At 38.4% G+C, this 24,785-nt stretch overlaps 1 protein-coding gene across 1 annotated transcript in view; it reads right to left on the reverse strand.

The window, feature by feature from the left end:
• The window catches only part of LOC117988425 (tRNA dimethylallyltransferase), a 251,610-nt gene that overhangs the window by 113,007 nt on the left and 113,818 nt on the right, over positions 1–24,785 (reverse strand). Inside the window, exons 2-3 of the mRNA XM_034975564.2 lie at positions 12,603–12,740; positions 6,493–7,025 (exon numbers count right to left, since the gene is read on the reverse strand). Coding sequence (XP_034831455.1) covers positions 6,493–7,025; positions 12,603–12,740 — 671 coding nt within the window. The remainder of the gene's footprint in view (positions 1–6,492; positions 7,026–12,602; positions 12,741–24,785) is intronic.

A 24,785-nucleotide genomic window follows, 5' to 3' on the forward strand; every position in this document is an offset into this window, starting at 1 on the left:
TACAAGGGTTTCCGACAAAATGTGCAATAAAAACTAGAAATTTCGACATGGAATACATCTGTGACCATGAGGTAATCGATAATTGTACATTTTTCATAGTTTACACAGTACATCTTCACACATTTTTCGCAAGACGGCAGCACGGGAAAAGTATACCTCGGATAATAGAATACGTACTCTAGACGAACGGGCGGGGTGCGAAACTCGAAGGCGTCCAAGAAGCGCGTAATCTCCGTCATCTCCTGTTGCGTGAGCAGTTCCGAAGCGACGGTGTTCATATTTGTAGGTAGCGTTAGATGAGAAGTCGAAAGGACGAAGTCTGGACTGAGAATGATCGAAAATACAAATTACAATTATTTATATCGTTCACCACACCAACCATACCGCGAGTAAAACAACTATATATAACTAGAGGTGGCGCTGATTTATTTGGTTCCAAAACCGAGAAAAATTTTGTTCGCTTAGGCGTATCTTGTCATTTATATCGATGAGATGATTTCAATATACGATTTCTTTATTCAAACAAGTTACCTCAATGTATTTTTTAAAGTTAACAATAAACATACAAGAAAAACTTAAAGAGAGTAGGCTCCGAGGTACGCGCATAGAACGAAAGAGCGCTGACTACCAATAAAGAAAGTACTGAATCCCCATCAAACCACGACGGAGAGGACGACCCTCAGCAACATGGTGGTCCAATGTCGAAAGGAAAGTTAAAGCCAATGACATTCCAGGACAGAAAATCCTGGCGCTTAAGTACAAGGAGCCCTGAAACCAAATGAAATGGGACAAGAACGAGGGAAAGAAAGAAAAGTTTTTTTAGTCAAAGTGTTTCAATGTTCATTGTTCACCTCATCAACAGAGGCACTTCTTGCTATCATATATAATCATCTATTGTCATCAGACAAGTGGAAGTAGCCGCCAGTTCATCCGCAACATCTACCTACTTCAAACAAAGCAATCTAACAAATCGCTTTAAAGAGATTAAATTCATCTCGCCAGACTGATGGGCCAGTTTGCTAGCGAGTAGGTGCTCTTAATCAGTACCCTTATTATAAATGCGAAAGTGTATTTGTTTGTTAGTTTGTCCTTCAATCACATCGCAACAGTGCAACGGATTGACGTGATTTTTTGATGGGTACCTATAGATAGACCTGGAGAGTGACATATGCTACTTTTTATCCCGAAAAATCAAAGAGTTTCCCACGGGATTTTTAGAAAACCTAATTCCACGCGTACGAAGTCGCAGGCATCAGCTGGTAATAATATAATTAGCTTATCCAAGACTATCTAGATCCATCTATTTCCTGTGTCCTAACTCCTATTAGGTACACTTATTAAGGACTAGCTTATGCCCGCGACTTCATCCGCGTGGCTACACACAATATTTCAAACACCTATTTTACCCCCTTAGGGGTTGAATTCTCATAAATCCTTTTTTAGCGGGATGTCTACAGTCTACGTCATAATAGGTATCTGCATGCCAAATTTCAGCCCGATCCGTCCAGTAGTTTGAGCTGTGCGTTGATGGATCAGTCAGTCAGTCAATCCTTTTTTATATTTAGATAAAAAAAAATACAAAATCTGGTCGTCTGAATTATCGAACAGATAATTAAACATCTATTTAAATTCAATTTAAATTCAAAGTATGCTTTATTCAGATGGGTTCAACACGCCCTTTTGAATCATCAAAGCTCTATCTATTGGTAATTTGACCAGCGCGAGCGTTTCATTCAAAGTTTATTCTTCATTCTACTGTAAATAAACACGAGGCTCAGAGTTATTCATTCCAAATTAAATATCAAAACTGAATAATTTTACATAATATCATTATTTCGCTTCCTTGATATGAATTCTGATCTAAACGTAAAAGGTAGAATTAATTAAAGACCTTTCATATTATGATACCCCCCACTTGATATAGTTATCTTACTTAGAAAATTAAAATTACTAATTAATTATTAGTTCATGACCACAATTTAATTTTTTTTGTGTGATGTAACCACAAATTCACGCTTTTCAGATTTTTCCCCATGTCAGCTATAAGATCTACCCCTTACCAAATTTCATGATTCTAGGTCAACGGGAAGTACCCTGTAGGTTTCTTGATAGACCGACAGACAGACAGACAGACACAGATAGACAGACAGACAGGCAGACAGACATACAGACAGACAGACAGACAACTAAGTGATCCTATAAGGGTTCCGTTTTTCCTTTTGAGGTATGGAACCCTAAAAATTGAGATATTTGTTAAACAGTTACGTTTAGGTCCTATAAGCTGTGCGATTTCAGTCAGTCGGTTAGTCAGTAAGTAGGCATAGAGAAGTAGCGGGTATATGTAACTGGTGGCGGCTTTATGTCAGACGGCCTTCAGATTTAATGTCTATGTAAATCACGTGAACAACGAATCTGCTACGATGTTACGACACATTTCGCTATGAATACTTTAATAATAATAGTTTGACTTTAATAACGAGTTTGTAATTGTTTCTAAGATTTTCACACATTTTTAGCAGTGTTGACCAATAAATATTTGCAGTTTTGTAACTTACAATATACTCTACTACTATACTCTTCCGCGATATGTGTTTCCTACCAACTACAACCCGGGTATCTTTAAAACAAGAGTGAATAGGCATCTTCTAGGTAAACGCGTCCCATCTTAGGCCTCATCATCACTTCCCATCAGGTGTGATTGTGGTCAAGCCACCTATAATGAAAAAAAAAAAAAAAAACTTATTTATTTGGGACCATAGCGCAAACACAGTTGAAAACTCAGTACAAAACACAGACAATAGATTAAAAATGGGTACCTACTAAGCCTTAAAAGTATGGCTTTCCACGCATTTCAACCGAGAAAACCACCGCCATTAGGTAGCTTTGATGTCTATAGATGGTGTACGACTGTACGTATATAACAGAGGCGGCGATCTTATCAGCATGGAATTACAATAAAATTAATCTAAAAATAACTGTGTGACCTAAAAACCCGAACGCGTGTCTGTGGCGCAAAATTGTCCCAAAATAGGGAATTGCCTCAGCGTAATGCTTTAGTAGAGTATGTGGGTACACTACCTGATACCTCAGCGCTGTTTTTCAGGCAACCCCAGAAAAAATTCGCTCGACGCGACGTCTCGGGCCGGTCCAGCGGAGTGATTACGTAAAAGTTAAAACGTTGCAGTAGCGACAGCAACGCGACAGCAGTAGCAATGCGACAGTTCATTTGCTGTATTTCTTCTTCTTTCTCTTATTTTGCTTCTTTGTGGCTATTGCTGTCTCTCTCTAGCCGCTCTTACGTGTGACGTTTGACGGCAATGATTGCGAGATTTACGCCTGTCTCAAGCCTGTCGCGAGTTACGTAATAACCCCGTTTCCTAATGCACCTGTGAGATTGAACTCTCGATGTAAAATTGACATACTAATATGATCTGTGGATAGGCGAAAAATGTCTGAGACTGTGAATATTTTCCTGGCCGACAGGTTTTACTAAATAAGATGGTAATGATGTAACATTGATAAAGAGTTTCAGAATATAAATTTAAATAATGCAGATAACCTTTGACTTTTTTATTGCTCAGGGTTAAAATAAAGAATACGGATTTTAGAAATACTTATATATAATTCACACACGACCATACCACTAAACATCGAAGAAGTAAGGATTTACTGCAGTAAGAGTAACAGTAAACATATCAATTCAGGTGACTTACACAAATTAACCACCAGCACCGTGCCATATAACTGGTTAGATTACTGTTTTCCAACTTAGGTGTTTTCGTTGCCTCTGAGTTAGATCGGCGAAAACTTTTAACTTTAAGTGATTGAGGTTTGTATGCGTTTAAGACCAGCCATACACGGACAGCTTGAAGCAGTCAGGATGGACTGCTTCAAGATGCGACTGCATATTGAACTACAGATTTCTACGTACGTACATACACGAACGGCTCAAGCAGTCGCCTTTTACCTCCGGCCGCGCTCCTCATTCCACGTCGCGCACGCTTCCCGCCCGCCCGCATCGTTTAAGTTGCCATCGAGCAGTTAAGCTAACTGCTCGATGGCAGCTTCAAGCTGTTGACTCTGACTGCAAGAGCGGTCCGTGTATGTTGATCACTGGCTAACCGCTCGAGCAGTCCGTGTATGGCCGGCCTAATTTATGGTACCACGTTAATGGTAGTTTAATTTTTTTAAATAGAGATAGCGAGCAAATGTGCAGGCGGGTCACCTGATGTGGAGTGGTTACCGCCGCCCATGAACATTTGCAGCACCAGCGGAACTGCCGATGCGTTGCCGGCCTTTTAGGAATTTGTTCGTCCGCCCCTTGAATAACCCCTTGTTGTAATCTAGTGGGAACACCACCGATGGGAGTTGGTTTCACAGTTTGCATGTGCGTAGAAAGAAGGATTTGGCACAACGGATGGTCGAATGTCATTTTTCAAGTTTCAATGCTTTAAGTTAAAATAGAAGAAAAGAAATACGTGTTACAGAATTTTTATAAATTCCACCTCTTCACGGATTTACGAAAAATCTTTTTTATCTAAAACTAGTCGGGCTAACGTCGACTACACACGTGAGTAAGCCGGGACAGATAGTATTTATAATCTTTTTTATGTTTAAACTAGCTGACCCGGCGAACTGCGTACCGCCTAACAGTCAATTATTTTTCAGGAATATTTTTAAATTTTTCTCTCCGTAAGAACCATCCCCGTACTTTATTTAAGGAATATTATGAAAAAAGAATTAGCGAAATCGGTTCAGCTGTTTTCGAGATTTGCGATCAGCAACACATTCAGCGATTCATTTTTATATATAGAGATTAGGATTTCCTTTACGTCCATGCAAAGTAAGTTATAAGCAAGTGTGTATAGGTAAACTTTATTGTATGGTGTGTTGTAAACAAAACAACTAAATTATTTCCAAGATCAGATAGCAATTGTTTGATAGCAATGGTTAAAGAAATAAAGTGTTGCTCAATCATAAGAAATATTGAACTCTAATGATGACTCTATCATTTTTAATACAATAAGTAGGTACCTACTTGCCGAAAACTGCTTAGCTATTAGGATTAAGTTTAAAGTATTTATTTTATTGTGCAATAGTGTACATCGTAACTCGTAAGTCATAACACAGACGTACGGAGTATATAATATACTACTAGCTTTTGCCCGCGACTTCACCTGCCATACATATTTTTTAAGGATAAAGTAATTAGCTATGGTAAAAGAATTATTAAAATCAGTTCAGTAGTTTCAGAGTTTATTGATTACAAACAAACTTATAATAATAATATAGATAGCAGTTTTATATTATCATAGAAATGTAAAAATGCGAAAATGTAGAGCCTCAATAGCTCAACCGGTAAAGGAGTGGACTGAAAACCGAAAGGTCGACGGTTCAAACCCCGCCCGTTGCACTATTGTCGTACCTACTCCTAGCACAAGCCTGACACTTAGTTGGAGAGGAAAGGTGAATATTAGTCATTTAACATGGCTAATATTCTTTAAAAAAAATGTATTTGTTGTTGGTTCGTCCTTTAACCACGGGATTTTTAAAAACCTAAATCCAGGCGGATTAAATTTCGAAATCGTACTCTTCGTCAAGTCCATCAAAAAACCAAGTTAACCCCTACCATTATGTAATTAAAGGAAGAATGAAAATGAAAATGAAATGTGGATCTACAGGAAAATGCTCAACATAACCTAGAACAGCGTTACACCGAACACTAAGGTACTGGAATGTGTGTGTCTGTCTCTGTGATTCCAGTTGTAATATTTTATGTAATAAGTATATTATGTCACTAACAATAAATTAACCCTTCTATTACAGTAAACAGTCTAAGATTTTAACTGCACACTTTTACCGGCCAATCTCCTCTGTCTCTTTCAAGCTACTTGAGACTGGCAAAGTGCATTGTGCTGACATTGCACTGAAAAAAGCCATATATTAAGAAAAGAAGAATAAGGTACTAGAAATGGTCCACAAAGACAAATAACTCATGTTCACTATCATGCGAAGGAAGCTCGCTTTCTTTGGACTTTTACAAAGAGGAGCCCAATTCTCATTTCCAAGATTAGTTTTGGAAGGAAGGATTGAAGGCAAAAGGGCTCCAAGACGCAAATGGTTGGACGATACAAGGAGGTGAAAGTTAAAAGAGGCGGCTTTTAATAGAGAAGCTTCGTTTCGAAGAAGGCACGCGATGCTGATGATGATGATTATATACTTAATGGAAGGGTCCACAACCCTCAGAATGAGAAATACGATACAGAGAGAAAGAATTTACATTTTACTTTAACTGTAGCTAAATATAATGCATACATTTTAAGTTTTCACGCGCCATTTCAACTTGTTGTGTCATCTGTAATGTCAAAAGTACGACTTTAGTCCTTATTATAAATGTAAATCGTACTTTGACATGACGGTGACACATAGAGCTAAAATGGCGCGTGAGTTCTCATTTTGTATGGACTATAAAAAATGGATGAACAATCTTACCTCAATACTTTTCGCCTGTTATTAGGATGTAGTCTCGAAGCCATGACAGGATCAATTGCCTTCAATTTGGAATGTATCTCTTCATTTGTGAACTTACTCTCATGGTTCACATCGTCTTTTAACGTTTCTATATCTATAACTTTCTCTTCTTCATCTTTTGGTGTAGTTATATTATCTTTTACTTCAGATTCTGATGTCGGATCAACTTGTTGTTTTGAATTATTATCTTTTACTTCAGATTCTAGTGTCGAATCAACTGTGTCTATTGATTTATTATCTTTTAAATTTGATTCTGGTATTGAAACTTCTTTATTGTCTTTGGAATCATCAAATTCTTTAGCAAGCCTCTTATTATCTAGTTCACTCACGACACCAGTACCATCAAAATCTCTCTTTCTCTTACTCTTATCCCATAGTAATTCATCAGAGTCATCCGTATGTTCAACTAGTATCTGATACACTATAGATTCTATGTAATAGTTTGTTCCTCCAACTATGATGGGTATTTTGCCTTGTTTTGTTAAATTTTCAATCTGATTTTTTTGGTTACGAAAATTATTGCATTGAAGGAAAACCTATTGGAATTAACCTAAGCAACAAAGTCAAAATCTGAATTTCTTTGATTCAAGCAATCTTTAAGATAATATTGTATATTATTAGATACATACTTGTATATTTAAAAAAAAAATTGCTAATTACATCACACTAATCATACTTTAAAGGCAAATGTTTATATGTGTGAGTATGTCAGCTACTTGACGAATTTCGCTAAATTCGTCAAGTAGCTGACATATAGAAGTATCTCCTGAATTAACACATAGGCTACTTTTTACACTGGAAAATTCCCAAAGAGTTCCCACTAGAATTAAAAAAACCTAAATCCACGCGGAAGAAGTCGCGGGTATCATCTTTTTAAAACTATGTGTCATTGTAGTGAGGTGATAATTATATTTTGCAACGTAAAACTATAGTTGTGCAGTATAAGGGTTGCAAACGCGCCCGAATCTGAGAAGACTTTCACAAATATGCTACGGAGAAATTACGATATTGTCACTTAGGTACATGTTTTAATGCAATAACTGATATAAGCTCAAGTCTAAGAGCAAATAAGGCGATTCTTGGCAGGAGTTTGGAATTTTATAATTTTCGAAATTTCTGGTCTGGTGGGAGGCTTCGGGCGTGGCAAAGGGGCATGGGTTTAATAAAAACTGCCATACCCCTTCCAGGACATCCCGCTTCCATCTTAGACTGTGTCATCACTTACCACCAGGTGAGATTGGAGTCATGGGCGAACTTGTATCTGAATAAAAAATGAGGGTTCCAAACGCGCCCGAATCTAAGAAGATCTTTACAAATATGCTATGGAGAAATTACGAATTTGTCACTTAGGTACATGTTTTAATACAATAACTGATATAAGGCTCAAGTCTAACAACTTAGATATAGACAGACATATATTATGTCCGTGAATTAATATGCATGTTGTAAATGTTTTGACATTTAGTTATGTCGCAATAAGTTTCACATTAGTCCGATTCTTTACATAATTTTTGTCAAATGGCACCATATAAATGTCTCATGACATTCAAGTATGTTGATACAATGGATAATAATATATCAAGTATATATATATGCAAACGCAAAGCTACTTGAGCAGTCAATGACCGGTAAAGTTGCAAATACACAAAATGTATTACTATTTATTATACATTTATTGAGACTGAATAATATGGAGAGGAAAAGAGGGCGCGTTTGGATCTGTCTTAGCTTTAGTGTTAAGTTTACGTAAGTAATTAATTATCACCATTATTACATCATTATCTTAAAAAATCTAAAATTGACATTCGAAATGTGTATAATGGCAATAGCTCGATAACTCAACGGGTAAAGGAGTGGACTGAAAACTGAAAGGTCGACGGTTCATACCCCGCCCGTTGCACTATTGTCGTATCTACTCCTAGCACAAGCTTGATGCTTAATTGGAGAGGAAAGGGGATTTTTATTTAAAAAAAGGTGACTGACTGACTGACTGATCTATCAACGCACTGCCAAAGCTCAAACTACTGGACGGATCGGGCTGAAATTTGCCATGCAGATAGCTATTATGACGTGGGCATCCGCTAAGAAAGGATTTTTGAAAATTCAACCCCTAAGGGCGTGAAATAGGAGTTAGAAATTTGTGTAGTCCACGCGGACGAAGTCGCGAGCGTAAACTAGTATACTTAATATACATATTGTGTGTGTATGTATTTAGACGAAGAACTGATTGATTTCACCATTGCTGATGCTACATATCAATCTACGGATTTCACAATTAAGTCTATTCTATTTTATTTTTCCGATACAAATTAAATTTCTCTGCTTAAAATACTTTAAACAACGTTATATAAAGTCGTATAAAAGTAGTATAAAGTCGTCTTTAACATTCAATTTCAATCAAATTCTCAAAAATTTATAAACCCTCTTGAAGGGTACCAGTACATTATACAGTAGGTACATTAGCTTTAAGTCCTAAATGCATCGATATAAATGACAAGATATGCCCAAGCGAACAAAAATTATCACGGTTTTGGAACCAAATAAATCAGCGCCACCTCTTAGATACTAATGAACGACCCGTTTGAAATCCAGACGTCACTGAGGTTGCATTGGTGCTAAAGCTCCACTGAGTCGGTGCCATTTTGTTTGTTCAATGGCCCTGTCCATACGATGTAATTATATAAGTCAATGCCTAAATGCCATTTTAGCCTTAAAATCATTTTAATCTATCTTACGAGACGAGCTTAAGTTAAGAGCTAAAGAGTGTTATTTTAAATAATTCATGTCCTAATACGAGACGTCTCATTTGAGACATGGGAGGACGACGAATATATAAAAGGGAAAAGTGACTGACTGACTGACTGACTAACTGATCTATCAACGCACAGCTCAAACTACTGGACGGAGCGGGCTGAAATTTTACATGCAGATAGCTATTATGACGTAGGCATCCGCTAACAAAGGGTTTTTGCAAATTCAACCAATAAGGAGGTGAAAAAGGGATTTGAAATTTGTGTAGTCCACGCGGACGAAGTCGCGAGCATAAGCTAGTTCGAAATATACCAAACAAAATACGAAATTTTATAACTGAAATAGAAGTTTTCAACATTGAATACCTAATGTAGATCTAGATACCTCGTAGCTTTAGTTTTAAGTTTGCGTAATAATTATCACCACTATATCTTACAAATCTAACACCCTACCAGACATCAAAAAGAGTAATTTATTACCTATTTTGAATAAATCATTAGACTTTGACTTGACTTTGTATAATGTATGGTACGTAGTAAGTTTTTCTTATTCCATCTCAATCTAAGCGGAGATCGCCGATTGATGTACTGTAGATCACGTTTGGTATTCGAGCTAAGCAGGAATGACGACATCACTAGAAAGCTCAGCATAGTGTCCTGGACTGTAGTAATAAAATTACGCCATTTTTGTATAGCGGTAGTTTATGGGGCTAGAATTCATTATTAAAGAGAATATTAAAAAAAAATGACTTCTTTATTTTTAACATAATTAATTATCAACGTCAAGCTGCAACGGAAAGCGAGATTAATGACGTCACAATGCGTAAACGACACAAAGCGTATTTGTAAAAAGCTTAACAAAAAAATATTTTACAGCAGAAATTACCTCTATTTCTATGTTAAAAATTCACTGTGACGACATTATTCGCTTTCCGTACAGCCTTTTTTATTTCTTTTCTTTTTAACAATGCTAAAAAGGGACAGAACATGAACTTTACATTTAAAGACTAAATTTTAGTGCACGCTACAAATTTAAACAGTAGGCTCGCGACTGTGCGCTAAAATCACAGGTTTTACCATCTAAAAATTAAATTTAAAACTGCCAAACTGCGTCTGTCCTTTTCATATTACATTAGTAAGAAGAAGATGCGAATACTCTAAAATTAGGTTGTGCTCAGAATCAGTTTTATATTTCACGCTTTGAACGATGTGGCATTAATTAAACTACTGAAATTACGTCGCATTCCACAGGAAAGATAAAATTTGGGACCTGCTGAATAAACACTGGCAAGCGAAGGGCTTTCGATGTTTACACTAGACGACTAAGACATGATAACGATACGAGATTCCCTATCAAATATAGGTAGGTACATTGAAAGATAGAAAATAAAAATATCAGGAAAAGCTCTAACAGCATAAGGAATAATTGATTGAACGGGACGGGCCGTGAAAAGCTAGTACAGACAGGCACACTTTCGCATTTATAATATGTATTATTTATTCAGATACAATTTAGCCCTTGACTGCAACCTTACCTGATGGTAAGTGATGACTGATGATGCAGTCTAAGATGGAAGCGGGCTAACTGGAAGGGGTATGGCAGTTTTTTATTAAACCCACACCCCTTTGGTTTCTACACGGCATCGAACCGGAATGCTAAATCGCTTGGCGGCACGGCTTCGCCAGTAGCCACTGCCGAAGCCTCCCACCAGATCAGACCAGAAATTTAGAAATTATAAGATTCTAAACCTCTGCCGGGAATCGAACCTGGGACCTCCCACTAATAAGATAACAGCGCTTACAAAACAACTGCGCCAGGGAGGTCGTCAATGTATTTAGTATGGGTAAAGTACCTTGGTCATGATCATTGATCAAAGACATTAATTAAAGAATCACGATCAAAGACAACATGATAATTAGAATAGAATCATGAAGTTTCTAAATCCAGCTGTCGAGTTCTACATGTGTGTTGATTAAATATGTCCGATCCGAATTCTTTGATCATGAATTTGAGAAAGAATATTTTTTTTTGAAATATCTAACTAGTGGTTCAGACTTCGATTTCATTCCATGAGAAACAGGCTTTTGCTCGACTTGTAGTTACCTGGTTAGACAAATTTTTTTTTGTTTATAACACAGAAAAAAATTAAAGCGATAGGGAAACGAGCTCAGCCATAGCAAAATTTTACGTTTTTAAGTACCTTTTAAATGAGAAAAGTAGAGTGAGACGAAATCCTCATCAATACGCAGTCATTAGGTATGTAATATTATAAATGCAAAAGTTTCTATATATCTGTTGTCTTCTCACATCCCATATTAATATCATTACTATTCAGAGAGTTTGCACTCGACAATTCCCGGATAAAGAGTTCCCAGGGATTTAAAAAAAACTTAATCCATGTGGACGAAGTTGCGGGCATAAACCAATAGAAAATAAAAGCGCGAGCGAAGCGAGCGCAAAATTTTTGATGTATTTATTTACGAAAATATCTGTAGGTAAGTATGTACTGATATTATATATGTAAATGCGAAAGCGTGTCTATCCATCTACCTATCTGGTACCTTTTCACGGCCTATCTTTTTAAGCAGGTATAATACAGGGAACGCTTGCATCCCGAAAAATCACACACACACACACACCCACAGACACACATATACACATACACACCCACACACACACACATGCACACCCTATCGGTGGATGTAAAGAAACGTCAAATCCACGTCTTTTGTAACATGCTTGACAAATGAACGCCGCTGGGAACGTGACTTCTTCCGATTAAATAAAGATATCCTTTATCCAAGAGTTTGTGACTTTTAATGTTTCCGTCTCTTTAACTTCAACACTGATTCAAGCGGTCTGAGGAATAATTTATATGATATAGCTGACCCACCCCGGCTTCGCTCGGGTGGAATTTAGAAAATCGAGGTGGGGGATGAATTTCCAAAAATCCTGGACCACGTATTTCTTCATTTGTGACCGAAACCCCAAATACCAATTTTCATGCAAATAACTTGAACAATGACGGACTTTCATACAAACTTTCATCCCCTATTTAAACCACTTAGAAGTGGGATTTCAAAAAAATCCTTTCTTAGTGGATACTTACTCTGTACAAAGAACACATCCTCAAAATTTCATGTCTCTTGGACCAGTGGTTTAGGCTGTGCGTTGATATATATATGTCAGTCAGTCAGTCAGGACTTTGAATTTTATATATATAGATTTTTATACGTCCCCATCGTTGGGTACGAAAAGCTGATGTAAAGGAAACAATAAGTATCAATTCTTGTTTCAGAATCGTAAATAATAAAGGATACAATCTTAAGAGCCCTGGCCCTGAAGTCGACGACGGTGAACACCTGATGGGGCTCCAAGATATCCAGCAGATGATGCGGCACCAGCTCACGCTCCTGGCGGGACGCCTTCGCCGTCACGATGTCCAGGCCTTTGTAGATCTAGAACAAGAGAGAACAACATCAGTACCCTCATTATAAATGCGAAAGTGTGTTTGTTTGTTGGTTTGTTCTTCAATTACGTCGCAACGGTGCAATGGATTGACGTGATTTTTTGCAAGGGTATAGATAAAGAGCTGGAGACATAGGCTACTTTTTATCCCGGAAAATCAAAAAGTTCCCAGGGGATTTTTAAAAAACCTAATTCCACGCGGACGAAGTCGCGGGCATCAGCTAGTGTTGTATATATACTAATGGGCATTGTCAGCTTTGTTTTTATCTGTGACACCGATAACAACGAATAATTGCATTTTCTTTCTTTTTTCCTTTCTTTCTTTCTCTCACTAGGTCTCACTAGAGACATTTGTCGTGATTTGATTATCTTCACCATGATCATGATCAACCCATCACCGGTCCACTACTGAGTACGGGTATCCTCTCAGAATGAGGGGAGTTTAAGCCAGAGTCCGCTATGCTGACCAAGTGCGGATTGGCAGACTTAATCCCACATCTTTCAGAACATTATAGAGAACTCCCAGACATGCAGTCTTCAACCACCTGAATCCAGCGCCTCCCTGCGTGTCGCCTGAATACAGCGGCTCCTCCATCTAATGGGGTCTTCCAACGCGACGCTGCGGTTTCCAGTGCGAGGTCGCCATTCCAGTACCTTGGCACTCCAACGTCTATCGGTTTTTCGAACTAACAATGCCCATTTTTTTTTCTTTTTAAAAGAATATTAGCTAAGTTAATGGCTGATTAATATTCCCCTTTCCCTTCCCCTCCAAATAAGCGTAAAGCTTGTGCTAGGAGTAGGTACGACAATAGTGCAACGGGTGGTATTTGGACCTTTCGGTTTTCAATCCACTCCTTTAACCGTTGAGCTATCGAGGCTCAATAAAGCCCATATTAGGCTCAATAAATATTATTATAATAAAGCCCATATTGTAAGTGCTATATTGGTATCCTACTACAGTTTAACTTCCGTTGGGTTGATCGTGATGATGATGATGATTATTTTCCTCCACTTCTCTCCAGGCTTTGAATAATTGTTTAAGTCTGAACACCCATGCTATTTCAAGCCTGCACCTACGTCTTTTCACGTGAGGTGCTCTCAAAATTAATATTCCCGCTTAATCTATAATTTCTATAGGCTTATGAATATTAAAGTCGGCGAGCCTTCACACCTCGCGTCCCTGTTACATATATTTCATACGCTTTACACACGTTAACATAAATGCCACATTCACTTATTCAGAGTACAGCCTCAGTGACTCCTCCGCCTTTATCGCTTGAGGTACTATTATATTGTATTCTGGCTTGGGTTTGTTGCTGCATAGACCGCCTCACTCATGAAGCCTGGATCACGCTAACGAAGTGTTAACTCCAGAAGCCTAGTTTACGGCATCGGTGACTCCATTTCAGTACCTGCCTATCCACGTTGGGGTCACAACTTCCAAGCTCCAAAGTCCAATGGTAATTCCAGCTATGCGCTCTGCTCGTAACTATAGTTTGCCACAGATCGAAATGGCAGTCGGGGTATAAGGCGGAGGGACGCCCCTACACCCGCAAGGCCCTATCCCGCACCGGGTTTGCGTGGGGGCTGTACAGGTTTACAGGGCGTCCCCACCCCGACTGCCATCTCAACCTGTCGCGTACTCTACTCTAGCTTTAGAAATCGTTTAGAAGAAATCTTTTACTTTTCTACGTTCTGGTTTGTGATTTGATCGCGTAGATATACTTACTCCAAGCATATAGCTCTCTTCATTGCCCTTTATCTTGTAACTTTAAAGAGTTTAAAAGCACAATCTTTCGAGTAAAATTTCGGTAAAGCGCATATTTTTATAAAATAAAATATTTACTTGGATCTTTATCTAACGAGGTAGGTACAATATATTTACAAAGTCATGCTTTACTTATTCAATCGCGAAGGGGTCAAATGTTTTGTATATAAATCGGAAAGTCAAAGTCACGAGATTATCAATCATCATGACGACATCCATATCCACATTTAATATTACAAATTTCAAAAAACCGACTTTCAAAGATTTTTTTCTACACGTATAAATAGGTATGTAGAAGTCACGCATGAATTTCTAGTTGCTTTTATGCCCTTGAAGGCGAATTTCTCAAAACAACTTATACAGGATTTTATTATTTAAAACTTATAATCTAAATCCCAATTTTCACGTCTGTAACTTCAAAAATATAGGACTTTCATATAAACTTCCAACACCCATTTAACCCACTAGAGGTGGAATTTCGAAAAATCCTTTCTTAGTGGATACCAAAATCACACCTTCCAAATTTCATATCTGTAGGAGCAGCGATTTAGGCGCATACACAAGCAAAAAAGGCCTTTGCGCTATGTTCAAACAACAATAACTCTTAAAGAATTAGACATACAGCTGTAAATTAAATGTTGTATTATTGCTTAGCTCAAAATCTCTCGATGTAGTAAAAAAATAAAAAGGGTTGTCGGAGGTGTTTTTGCAGTGATTTACAATAATTTGTGGATTTGCATAATTTTACGATTTTTTTTCGAGTTTCTTATTTTTTTCAAAAGTTATGGAATTGACACTTTATTTTGTAATGTAGGACAGTGTTGCCCTTCGAATGAGCCCATTTTTGTCTCACTAAGACCAAAACTTTGAGAGATATGATTTTTTTCGCACACGTATAGAGAATATTTCAACAAAAAATAAAATATCGCTAGTTTATGTCCGGACACACTGTATATATTATGTAGGTTATCATCATCAACCAATAGACGTCCTCTGCTGGACATACCATCACCTACCATCTTGTAGGGACTTCCACACGCCACGGTCTTGCGCCGCCTGGATCCAGCGGCTCCCTGCGACTCGTCTGATGTCGTCCGTCCACCTAGTGGGGGGGTCTTTCAACCTACCAACCTAGTGGGGGGGTGTATATAGGTACAGATATTGAAATAAGAACCAAACTACGTTTGTTTAGAGCGTGCTACGAATAAAGTATTCTTAAAATCAGCGGTGGTGGGTGGGCATGATATTAGGTCATTTATATTGTATTAGGTATTATAAGTATTGATATAACTCACTTACAAGGCTAGCTATAAGTTTTTTTTTTATAATATTAACAAAAACATTAAAAAAAACATATAAAAAAATTATTATGCTACAATGTAAGCTTTTTAACCAATGTCTTATCGTGTTCGTTATCATTTACGTAAATGAACCCAATAAATACATCCGAAAAACTTCAAGATAAACTATCAGAGGGTCAGAGGTGCGCCAAAATAGAATCTTCCGTCTGCGCGCAAGATCAAAAGTGTCACCTTGATGAGCACAACCACAATCCAATTCTCCTTTATTCGATTACATTCGATTGTATAAATGACCAGATGACGCCCGCGACTCCGGTGGGTACGCATTGATTTTCCGAAACAAAAAGTTCGCTTTGATTCCAGCATCAATTTTTTCTTCCAATTATAATATGGGTACCTTCAAGTCAAAATTGAATAGGCATCTTCTAGGCAAGCGCGCTCTATCTTAGGCTGCATCATCACTTGCCACCAGGTCTGATTGCAGCCAAGCGCTAGTAAAATTTCCGGAGTAAAAAGTTAGCCTATTTTCATCTCCAGAATGCAAGCTATATCTATATCAAATAGATCATTGCCCATGACTGTGCCCTCGTGGCTTTAAGTTTTTTTTTAAATCCCGTGCGAACTCTTTGATTTTCTGGTACAATTTTTTTTTTATTTTTTTTATTTATTCAACTCCTTAAATCTAGCATTACAGGAAATAGTCCTAATGCACTAGATTAAGTCTTAAATATTATCTAAATCTAATTAATATATTAAACTAAAAATTAAAAAAACTTATATTAAACCCCCACTATCGTAGCAGATAGTCCCCAATGAAACTCTTGTGAATTCACTCAGAGCACAACAAAACAGGTCAGTTTTCCCCGCTATGACGTTAAGGGTGCGAAGCGCGCGCGTCAGCGGCGCCTTGCTGAGCAGGCTGGTGCGCCCCACCGGTACCCACAGCAGCGGCGGCCTGCGTCTCCGACCCACGTATGCATCCGGGACTAGAAACCTGACTTGCCCTAAAACATCCGGGCTATGCAGCGCCCCTCTTATTACTTTAAAAATATATGTAACAAGTGCTAGTTCCCGCCTAACTCTCAGCTCATTGTACCCGACCATACCTAAAACAAATAACGTAGGATACATTAAGGGGTAGAACGGGTATACCCCATACAGCTTCAGGTAGAGGAACCTAGCAAATTTGTTTTGCACCCACTCCAACATGAGTCTATATTTAGTCTCATGCGGAGACCAAATGACTGCGTTCCCTTCCAACTGACTCCTAACTAACGCATTATACAGTGCGACCACAGCGTTCATGTTGGTAAAGCCACCGACGGTACGAAGTAAGAAACCTAAATTTCTATAAGCTTTCTTGCAGCATTTCACAATATGCGTACGAAACGTAAGCTCCTTATTCAAATTAACCCCTAAGTCCCTAACTTCGGATACTCGAAGCATTGGCACCCCGTCAACCTTATACTCGTAATGGACAGGGGAGTGCGCCTTAGAAAAGGTGATCACTGCACATTTTGAGTGATTAAACTCCAAAATGTTGTCCTTACTCCATTTGACTACTCTGTCTATATCCTGTTGCAGCCTCACACAGTCACTCGTGTCGCGTATATCCAGAGATAGCTTGAGATCGTCCGCGAACAACAAACACTTAGCGTCCTTGACGACTTGGTCGTTAATCATCAAAATAAATTGCAAGGGTCCTAGGTTACTGCCCTGACTCACCCCAGACCTTGTGTAGTACGGTTCTGATCTATAACCCCCATATTCCACATATTGCATCCTGTCACCCATGTAACTCGCAAAAAATTTAAGTAAATGCGGAGTGAAACCAATCGCCGCCAACTTTCTTAGCAGAACGTCATTTTCCACTAAATCGAAGGCTTTCCGGAAATCAAAGTATGCGGCATCAGCCTGCCTTCCACTGTCAACTGCTGGAACGATCTGAGACATATAGCAGAGAAGGTTGCTGGTTGTGCTTCTCGCTGGTCTGAATCCATGTTGATTGTCAGAGAGTTGCGACCTTACTTGGGTGTAAATACTTTCATGCAACGCTGATTCCAACACCTTATGTATGTATAAATAGTATATATATGTTCTTCCTCGGCAAGCTAAGTCTGTACCAAATTTCATCAAACTCGGTTAAACGAATGAGCCGAGAAAAGGTAGCAGAGAGCAAAGGTACAGATTATTATCAATGTACAAAATCATGATTTTATAAATTAATCTCTTCAAGGTGGTTTAATACATCCGGCCGCGAAAATTCAAATTTTAGTTAGTTTTTCGAAAATAGTAGACTGATCATATATCGAAGGCTTATGGTAATGAGTTTTGCGGGAATATTATTTTTGCATCTACATGTTTTACCAAATCAAAACACCTTAATATTGAATTATAGCCCCATAAACTACTGCTATACAAAAAATCATGTCTTTTTATTACTATAGTCCAAGACTCTATTGGATCCAAATGAATAGCTTTGTCTAGAAATCGACAATTTTTCCACAATTTTTTGACAGGGTTTCCTAAATAGTTGGCATACATTACATACTACGCCCAAAAAGGGAGTGTAATGTTTTCAGAATTCATGCATGTGAGTTTGTTTACTTCACCATAACTTCTAAATACCAGAACAATTTTGAATGTATAATGTAGGGTGTGGCTACAATTTTTAAATTAAAAAAAGTACTTTTTATTTCCTTTTTGGCAGGGCAGTTGTGTTTTTTAATTAAATAGGTACGTCTTGTAAATTAATGTACTTCATATGCAACCCTGTAGCACGGCTTCAATGACGTACTGTTGCTCTGGCGTAAAATAGCCTTTATGATACATAAATCGGCATTTGTCATAGGGAGGTCGTTAAATCGATATTCAATCGCCAGAAACACGTTAAATACCGCTCTCCAGTATATCATATTAATGAATTAATGTATGTAAAACAACAATCTAATCTCGACTATTATAATTCACCGTCCCGGGAGGCCCTCCGCCAGACAGAACTATTTAGCGACGATAATGATTACAATACGTATCCTCAGATTAATAAAAACAAGATAGATACGGCAAAAGAGGTGACAAAATATAGAGCCAGTCGAGGCCTTAGAAGCCAAGTTTTTTTTTAATAGAGATAGCGAGCAAACGAGCAGGCGGATCACCTGTGGCCCTACCGCGGTTGTTTGACAGCTAAAATGTCACGATCGCAATCATCTCTGGCGGTAGTTTGACAGCTACAGTGTGACGATCGCAATCACCTCCGATTGGTTGACGCTCGCTCTCTATTGGCTACAATGCATTGTTGCAACAAGAATCGCACACATTCAGCCAATCTGAACAATTGAGATTGTAATAATGATTGATGCAGGTTTTAGACAATCGCCCTACTGATGTAAAGTGATTACCGCCGCCCATGAACATTTGCAGCACCAGAGGAACCGCCGATGCGTTGCCGGCCTTTTAGGAATTTGTTGGTCCGTCCCTTGAATAACCCCATGTTGTAATCTAACGGGAACACCGCCGAAGGGAGTTGATTCCACAGTTTGCATGTGCGTGGAAAAAAGGATCTGGCACAACGGGTCCAAGTGTCAAAACAACAAATTCCGTGGCCGCCTATGTCCAGGTTATTAAATATTTGACGACAAAATTGAGTCTGTCAATTTTTTATGGTAACCGTGTAAATTAGTTATTTAGTTGCTAGTTCACTTACTTCGGCTGAGCTAGTGTGGGATTTTTGAAAATCATTTCGTAGGAAATTGCCGTTATTGGGAAAACTTACATAATAAAACTTCAAGTTCCAGCGGTTTGAGCTCTATTGATGCCAGTCAGTTTTTCCTTTTATATGGGAAAAATCTGGATACAGTACAGACGTGTACAGTACAGATAGGAACTTCGAAACTGTAAGTAAAGTCATTTTATAAACTGTCGGAACATATTATATAAGTTTCATTGCAATTTTTATAATATGTTTATATATGTCCGCGTGGAATTAGGTTTTTAAAACCCGTGGGAACTCTTTGATTGTATGGGATGAAATACCTGCGCAGTACAATAGCTAACCTACCTCTGTCGAGAATTTTCACAGGGCAAAACTTGGGCGTCTCGTCAAACGGAACCTAGGCATGAAAATTCAGTCTGTTATTCATCACAAAAAAAAAACATTTAGCGGCTGCTGGACTAATAGGTGGTGGTTTTATATCTGTAACATAGAGAACACTCCGTCTATTTTAAGCTTTAGTCTTAGGTAAATGGTAACGTCATGTGATCGCGATGTTTTATCATAAATAAGCTATTCCGAATCAAAATTAAAAGGCAATTTTACATTATAATTATGTATAATTTATTTTCATCGACGATAACTTGTATGAGTTTGATTACGATCTCACCTGAGGGTAAGTTATAAAACTATAATGCAATCCACTAATATCAACATCATCATCATGATCAACCCATCGCCAGCTTACTACAGAGCACGGGTCTCCTCTCAGAATGTTTTGGTCATAGTCTACCACGTTGACCAAGTGCGAATTGGCAGATTTCACACACCGTTGAGAACGTAAGTCGTCGGCCTTTTTTTGGGAGGTCAGGGGTTCGATCCCGAGCACGCACCTCTAACTTTCCGGAGTTATGTGCGTATTAAATTAAATTATATTATATATTCAACCAAGAAAATGCTGCACAGTACAAAAACTCCTTAAATCTAGTGCACAAAAAAGGTAGATACACTAAAGATCAGTTGCTTTAACGGAGAAGGGAAACCGCACTGAGCCAGCGTGGCAACCTAGCGCCCTTCTCATTCTGACGACATACCCATGCTCAGTAGTAAACCGGCGCGGCGGCGGCGATGAGATCATTATGATGATGAAAAGAATACCCGGCTGAGTTTGTTCTAGGGCGTAGGCTCTTCTCAGACCTGGGCGCGTTTGGAACCCTCGTAAAATCGATTTTTGAAAATTCAACCCCTAAGGGGGTGAAATAGGGGTTTGAAATTTGTGTAGTCCGCGCGGACGAAGTCGCGGGCATAAGCTAGTGAAAAATAAAATTATTCAAGTACGAGATTTTTTATTGTATAGTTAATATCAAAGTATCTCTCTCTCTGCTTTATAAAAAATAAAATCCTGCTCCCTGCGACTCGTGTGTTGTCGTCTGTCCACCTAGTAGCAGGATCTGCCAACATTTTATTTTATTTTATTTTATTTTATTTATTTATTCAACTCTTTAAATCTAGCATTACAGGAAATGGTCCTAATGCACTAGATTAAGCCTTAAATATTATCTAAATCTAATTAATATATTAAACTAAAAATTAAAAAAAAACTTATATTAAACCCCCACTATCGTAGCAGATAGTCCCCAATGCAACTCTTGTGAACATCTCTTCGCCATCCTAGCACCTTGGGACCTCAATGTCTATCGGTTTTTCCAACTATGTGCCTTGCCCAATGCCCATTGCCACTTCGGCTTCGCAGCTCGTCGAGCTATGTCCGTTACTCTAATTCTCCTACGAATCTTCATCATATTTTTTTTATAGATCTACTTCTATAGATCTACCGCATCGTAAAGTGTATTAGTGAAACATTTACTACCAGTCTAAAAACGTCTAGATACTTTAAAGTGATAATATATTGCACCCAAAAAACTGTTCACCTTGGCGCATTATTTTGACCTATTGCGGTAGGACGGAGCATCGCCACTCGAATTGACCTCTATTTTCATACATTACACTTTGGACTACGTATCTCTGTTGGCTAAAAAATTAACCAATTTATCAAGACCCCCAGTTTCGTATTGTTTTTAAAGCGATCGAGACTTTTTTGTAGCGGATAACCTCTTCAAGTGCATCCAATTTGCATGGACCTCCCATTGTATTATTTTTAGAAGGCATTAGCGGTTTCTTTATTTGGTCGGTTATGTATCACTATGTAAACATCTGATCGTGACGTTCTGTACTGCGAAGATAGTAAAATGGGGCATGATAATTTGCTTGTCGTAGGTACGGAATTTAATTCATGAATACGAGATGCTGTAGGTATTTATGTTGTTTCATTTCGATGTTTTTCGAATCAATGCTTGTTCAATACAAACATTGATTCAAAAAATTAATAATTTTATCACAATTTTTGCGGACAGTTCAATTTTTGTCCCTTATCAACATGAAAACGTATTGAAAATGCAATAAAATTAGTGGTGAAAAAATATAGGTAGGTACGTAAGTTCCTCTTCTTCTCAATCGATCACTCTAGACAGAGTGGTTTATAAATTCTTCACTGCTGCTCGTGCGATCTCCCTCCAGCGACTTCTGTTGGTGGCATTATGTGCACACACGGAGACAGCCGTGGTAGGTAGGTAGGTAGGTAAGGTAGGTAAGTATGTTATTCCAGAAGCTTTTCTTAGGAAACCATAGCGTTTCTTCATTGTCACGATGTTTTAGGGCATCATACAAGACCTGAGGATTCCCGAGAGGTTGTTGAAGATACATGTTTGACCACATCAATATTGTAATATTTCTGTACAATATTTCAAGCAAATAAAGGGCATTACTTCCTTTCGTATTTTCCAGAAAAATCCAAATAGTCTCATTAATATTAACCTTTCACTGTAGTAGTAGGTCCCCTGGACCTAACTTCTATCTTCATATGAAAGCAGCAGTCACTGCTAAACCACAGGCCTCCTTGCTCACATTTACCTTCCATATTAAGTACTAGCTTATGCTCGCGACTTCGTCCGCGTGGACAACAAACTTTCAAACCCCTATTTCACCCCCTTAGGGGTTGAATTTTCAAAAATGCTTTCTTAGCGGATGTCTACGTTGTAATAGCTATCTGCATGCCAGCCCGATCCGTCCAGTAGTTTTAGCTGTGCGTTGATAGATCAGTCAGGCATGCAGATAGCTATTATGACGTAGGCATCCACTAAGAAAGCATTTTTCAAAATTCAACGCCTACAGAGATAAAATAGGGGTTTGAAATTTGTGTAGGTCAAGTGGACGAAGTCGCGGGAATAAGATAATAAATTTCATAATCCTCAAGTAGGTATGATATAGAAGGGAAAAGGAATATATATCAAATTCAAAGTCCTGACTGACTGACTGAAATATATATCAACGCACAGCCTAAACCGCTGGTCCTAAAGACATGAAATTTGGAGGGTATATTCTTTGTAAAGAGTAGGTATCCACTAAGAAAGGATTTTTAGAAATTCCTCCCCTAAGTGGGTTAAATGGGGGATGGAAGTTTGTATGAAAGTCCGTCATTTTTCAAGTTATTTGCATGAAAATTGGTATTTGGGTTTTCGGTCACAGATGAAGAAATACGTGTTTCAGGATTTTTGGAAAATTCGCCCATAAGGGTCGTAAAATACGGGATGAAAGTTTGTATGGGAAAGTTTTAATTATTGATATTATTAACTTGAAATTTGAAAAGTAGGTTTTTTCTTGAGCTTAGGCAAGAAACGACTATGAGAAAATCCCGCCTAAAGGGATGAAATTGGGGTTGGAAGGGTATATGTGTTATTCGGTGCTGTTCAGGGTGCGCGTCCTGATGTTATAATGTTTGTGTCTGAAAAAAAAATGCCATTTGTTTCCTGTAGGCCACGCGGGCCAAACCGCGGGCAGAAGCTAGTAAGTCTATAAATTCACCGAATCCCGCTCACAATTCGCCACTCTGGCATATAAAATTCGCAGATAACAGATATCTGCCAAGGCCACCCACTTATCGCTACGATTTCGCACTATGACCACATATAATATTAAAACTCGAGTTTTACTTCTATACAAACTTTATTTTATCATACTAGCTGCTGTCCTCGGCTACACTTGCAGCACAAACCTAATCAATGAGACAAAGCTTTCTCATTTTAGGGTTCCGTACCCGAAGGGTGTCAACGGAACCCTACCACTAAGACTCCGCTGTCCGTCCTTCCGCCTGTCTGTCAGCGGGCTGTATCTCGTGAACCGTAATAGGTAGAGAGTTGAAATTTTCACACAATATGTATTTTTATTGCCGCTATAACAACAAATACTTAATAATAATTTCAAGATAGCCGCCATGAAATTTTTAAAAATTACAAAGTGTTATTTCTTGTACGATGGAACGGAACCTTTCGTTTGCGAGTCCGACTTGCACTTGACCAATTTTTCTTTTTTTTTCGCTTCTCCTGGCTTTGTCATCGTTTTTGTATCGACAAAGCGTTGCAAAATATAATGCATGTAGGCAGCTATTAATATGACGTAGATACTCGTATCCGCTTAGAAAGGATTTTAGAAAATTCAACCCCTAAAAGGCACGCACCTCTAACTTTTCGGAGTTATGTGCGTTTTTAAGTAATTAAAATATCACTTGCTTTAACGGTGAAGGAAAACAACGTGAGGAAACCTGCATGCCTGAGAGTTCTCCACATTTCACACAAGTCTGCCAATCCACACTTGCCAGGCCAGCGTGGTAGACTATGGCCAAAACCTTTCTCACTCTGAGAGGAGACCTGTGCTCTGTAGTGAGCCGGTGATGGGTTGATCATGATGATGATGAACCCCTAAAAGTGTAAAATAGGGGTTTTATATTTGTGTAGTCCATCACGCGGACAAAGCTGCGGGCATAAACTAATCCATACTATTCCATACTTAATATTATAAATGCGAAAGTGTGCTGTCTGTCTATCTGCTAGCCTTTCACGGCCATCCATTCAACCGTTTTGACGAAATTTGGTACAGCGATAGCTTGCATACCGACCACCGAGGAAGGACATAACCTACTTTTTATACCGGAAAATCAAAGAGTTCCCACGGGATTTTAAAAACTTAAATTCATGCAGACGACGTCGCGGGCATCATCTAGTGTTTTATAATGACCGAATGCGACAGACATGTCTTTGTCAAATGTAAAGTCAAACTGGTTTTTGTATAATTGAGTTTCCGATAGCAACTGATGACGAGCCGAAGCTGTGATAGCCTGGTGGTTAGGACGTCCGCCTTCTAA

The sequence above is a fragment of the Maniola hyperantus genome, chromosome 14 (genome assembly GCF_902806685.2).
Source record: "Maniola hyperantus chromosome 14, iAphHyp1.2, whole genome shotgun sequence".
Lineage (NCBI taxonomy): Eukaryota > Metazoa > Arthropoda > Insecta > Lepidoptera > Nymphalidae > Maniola > Maniola hyperantus.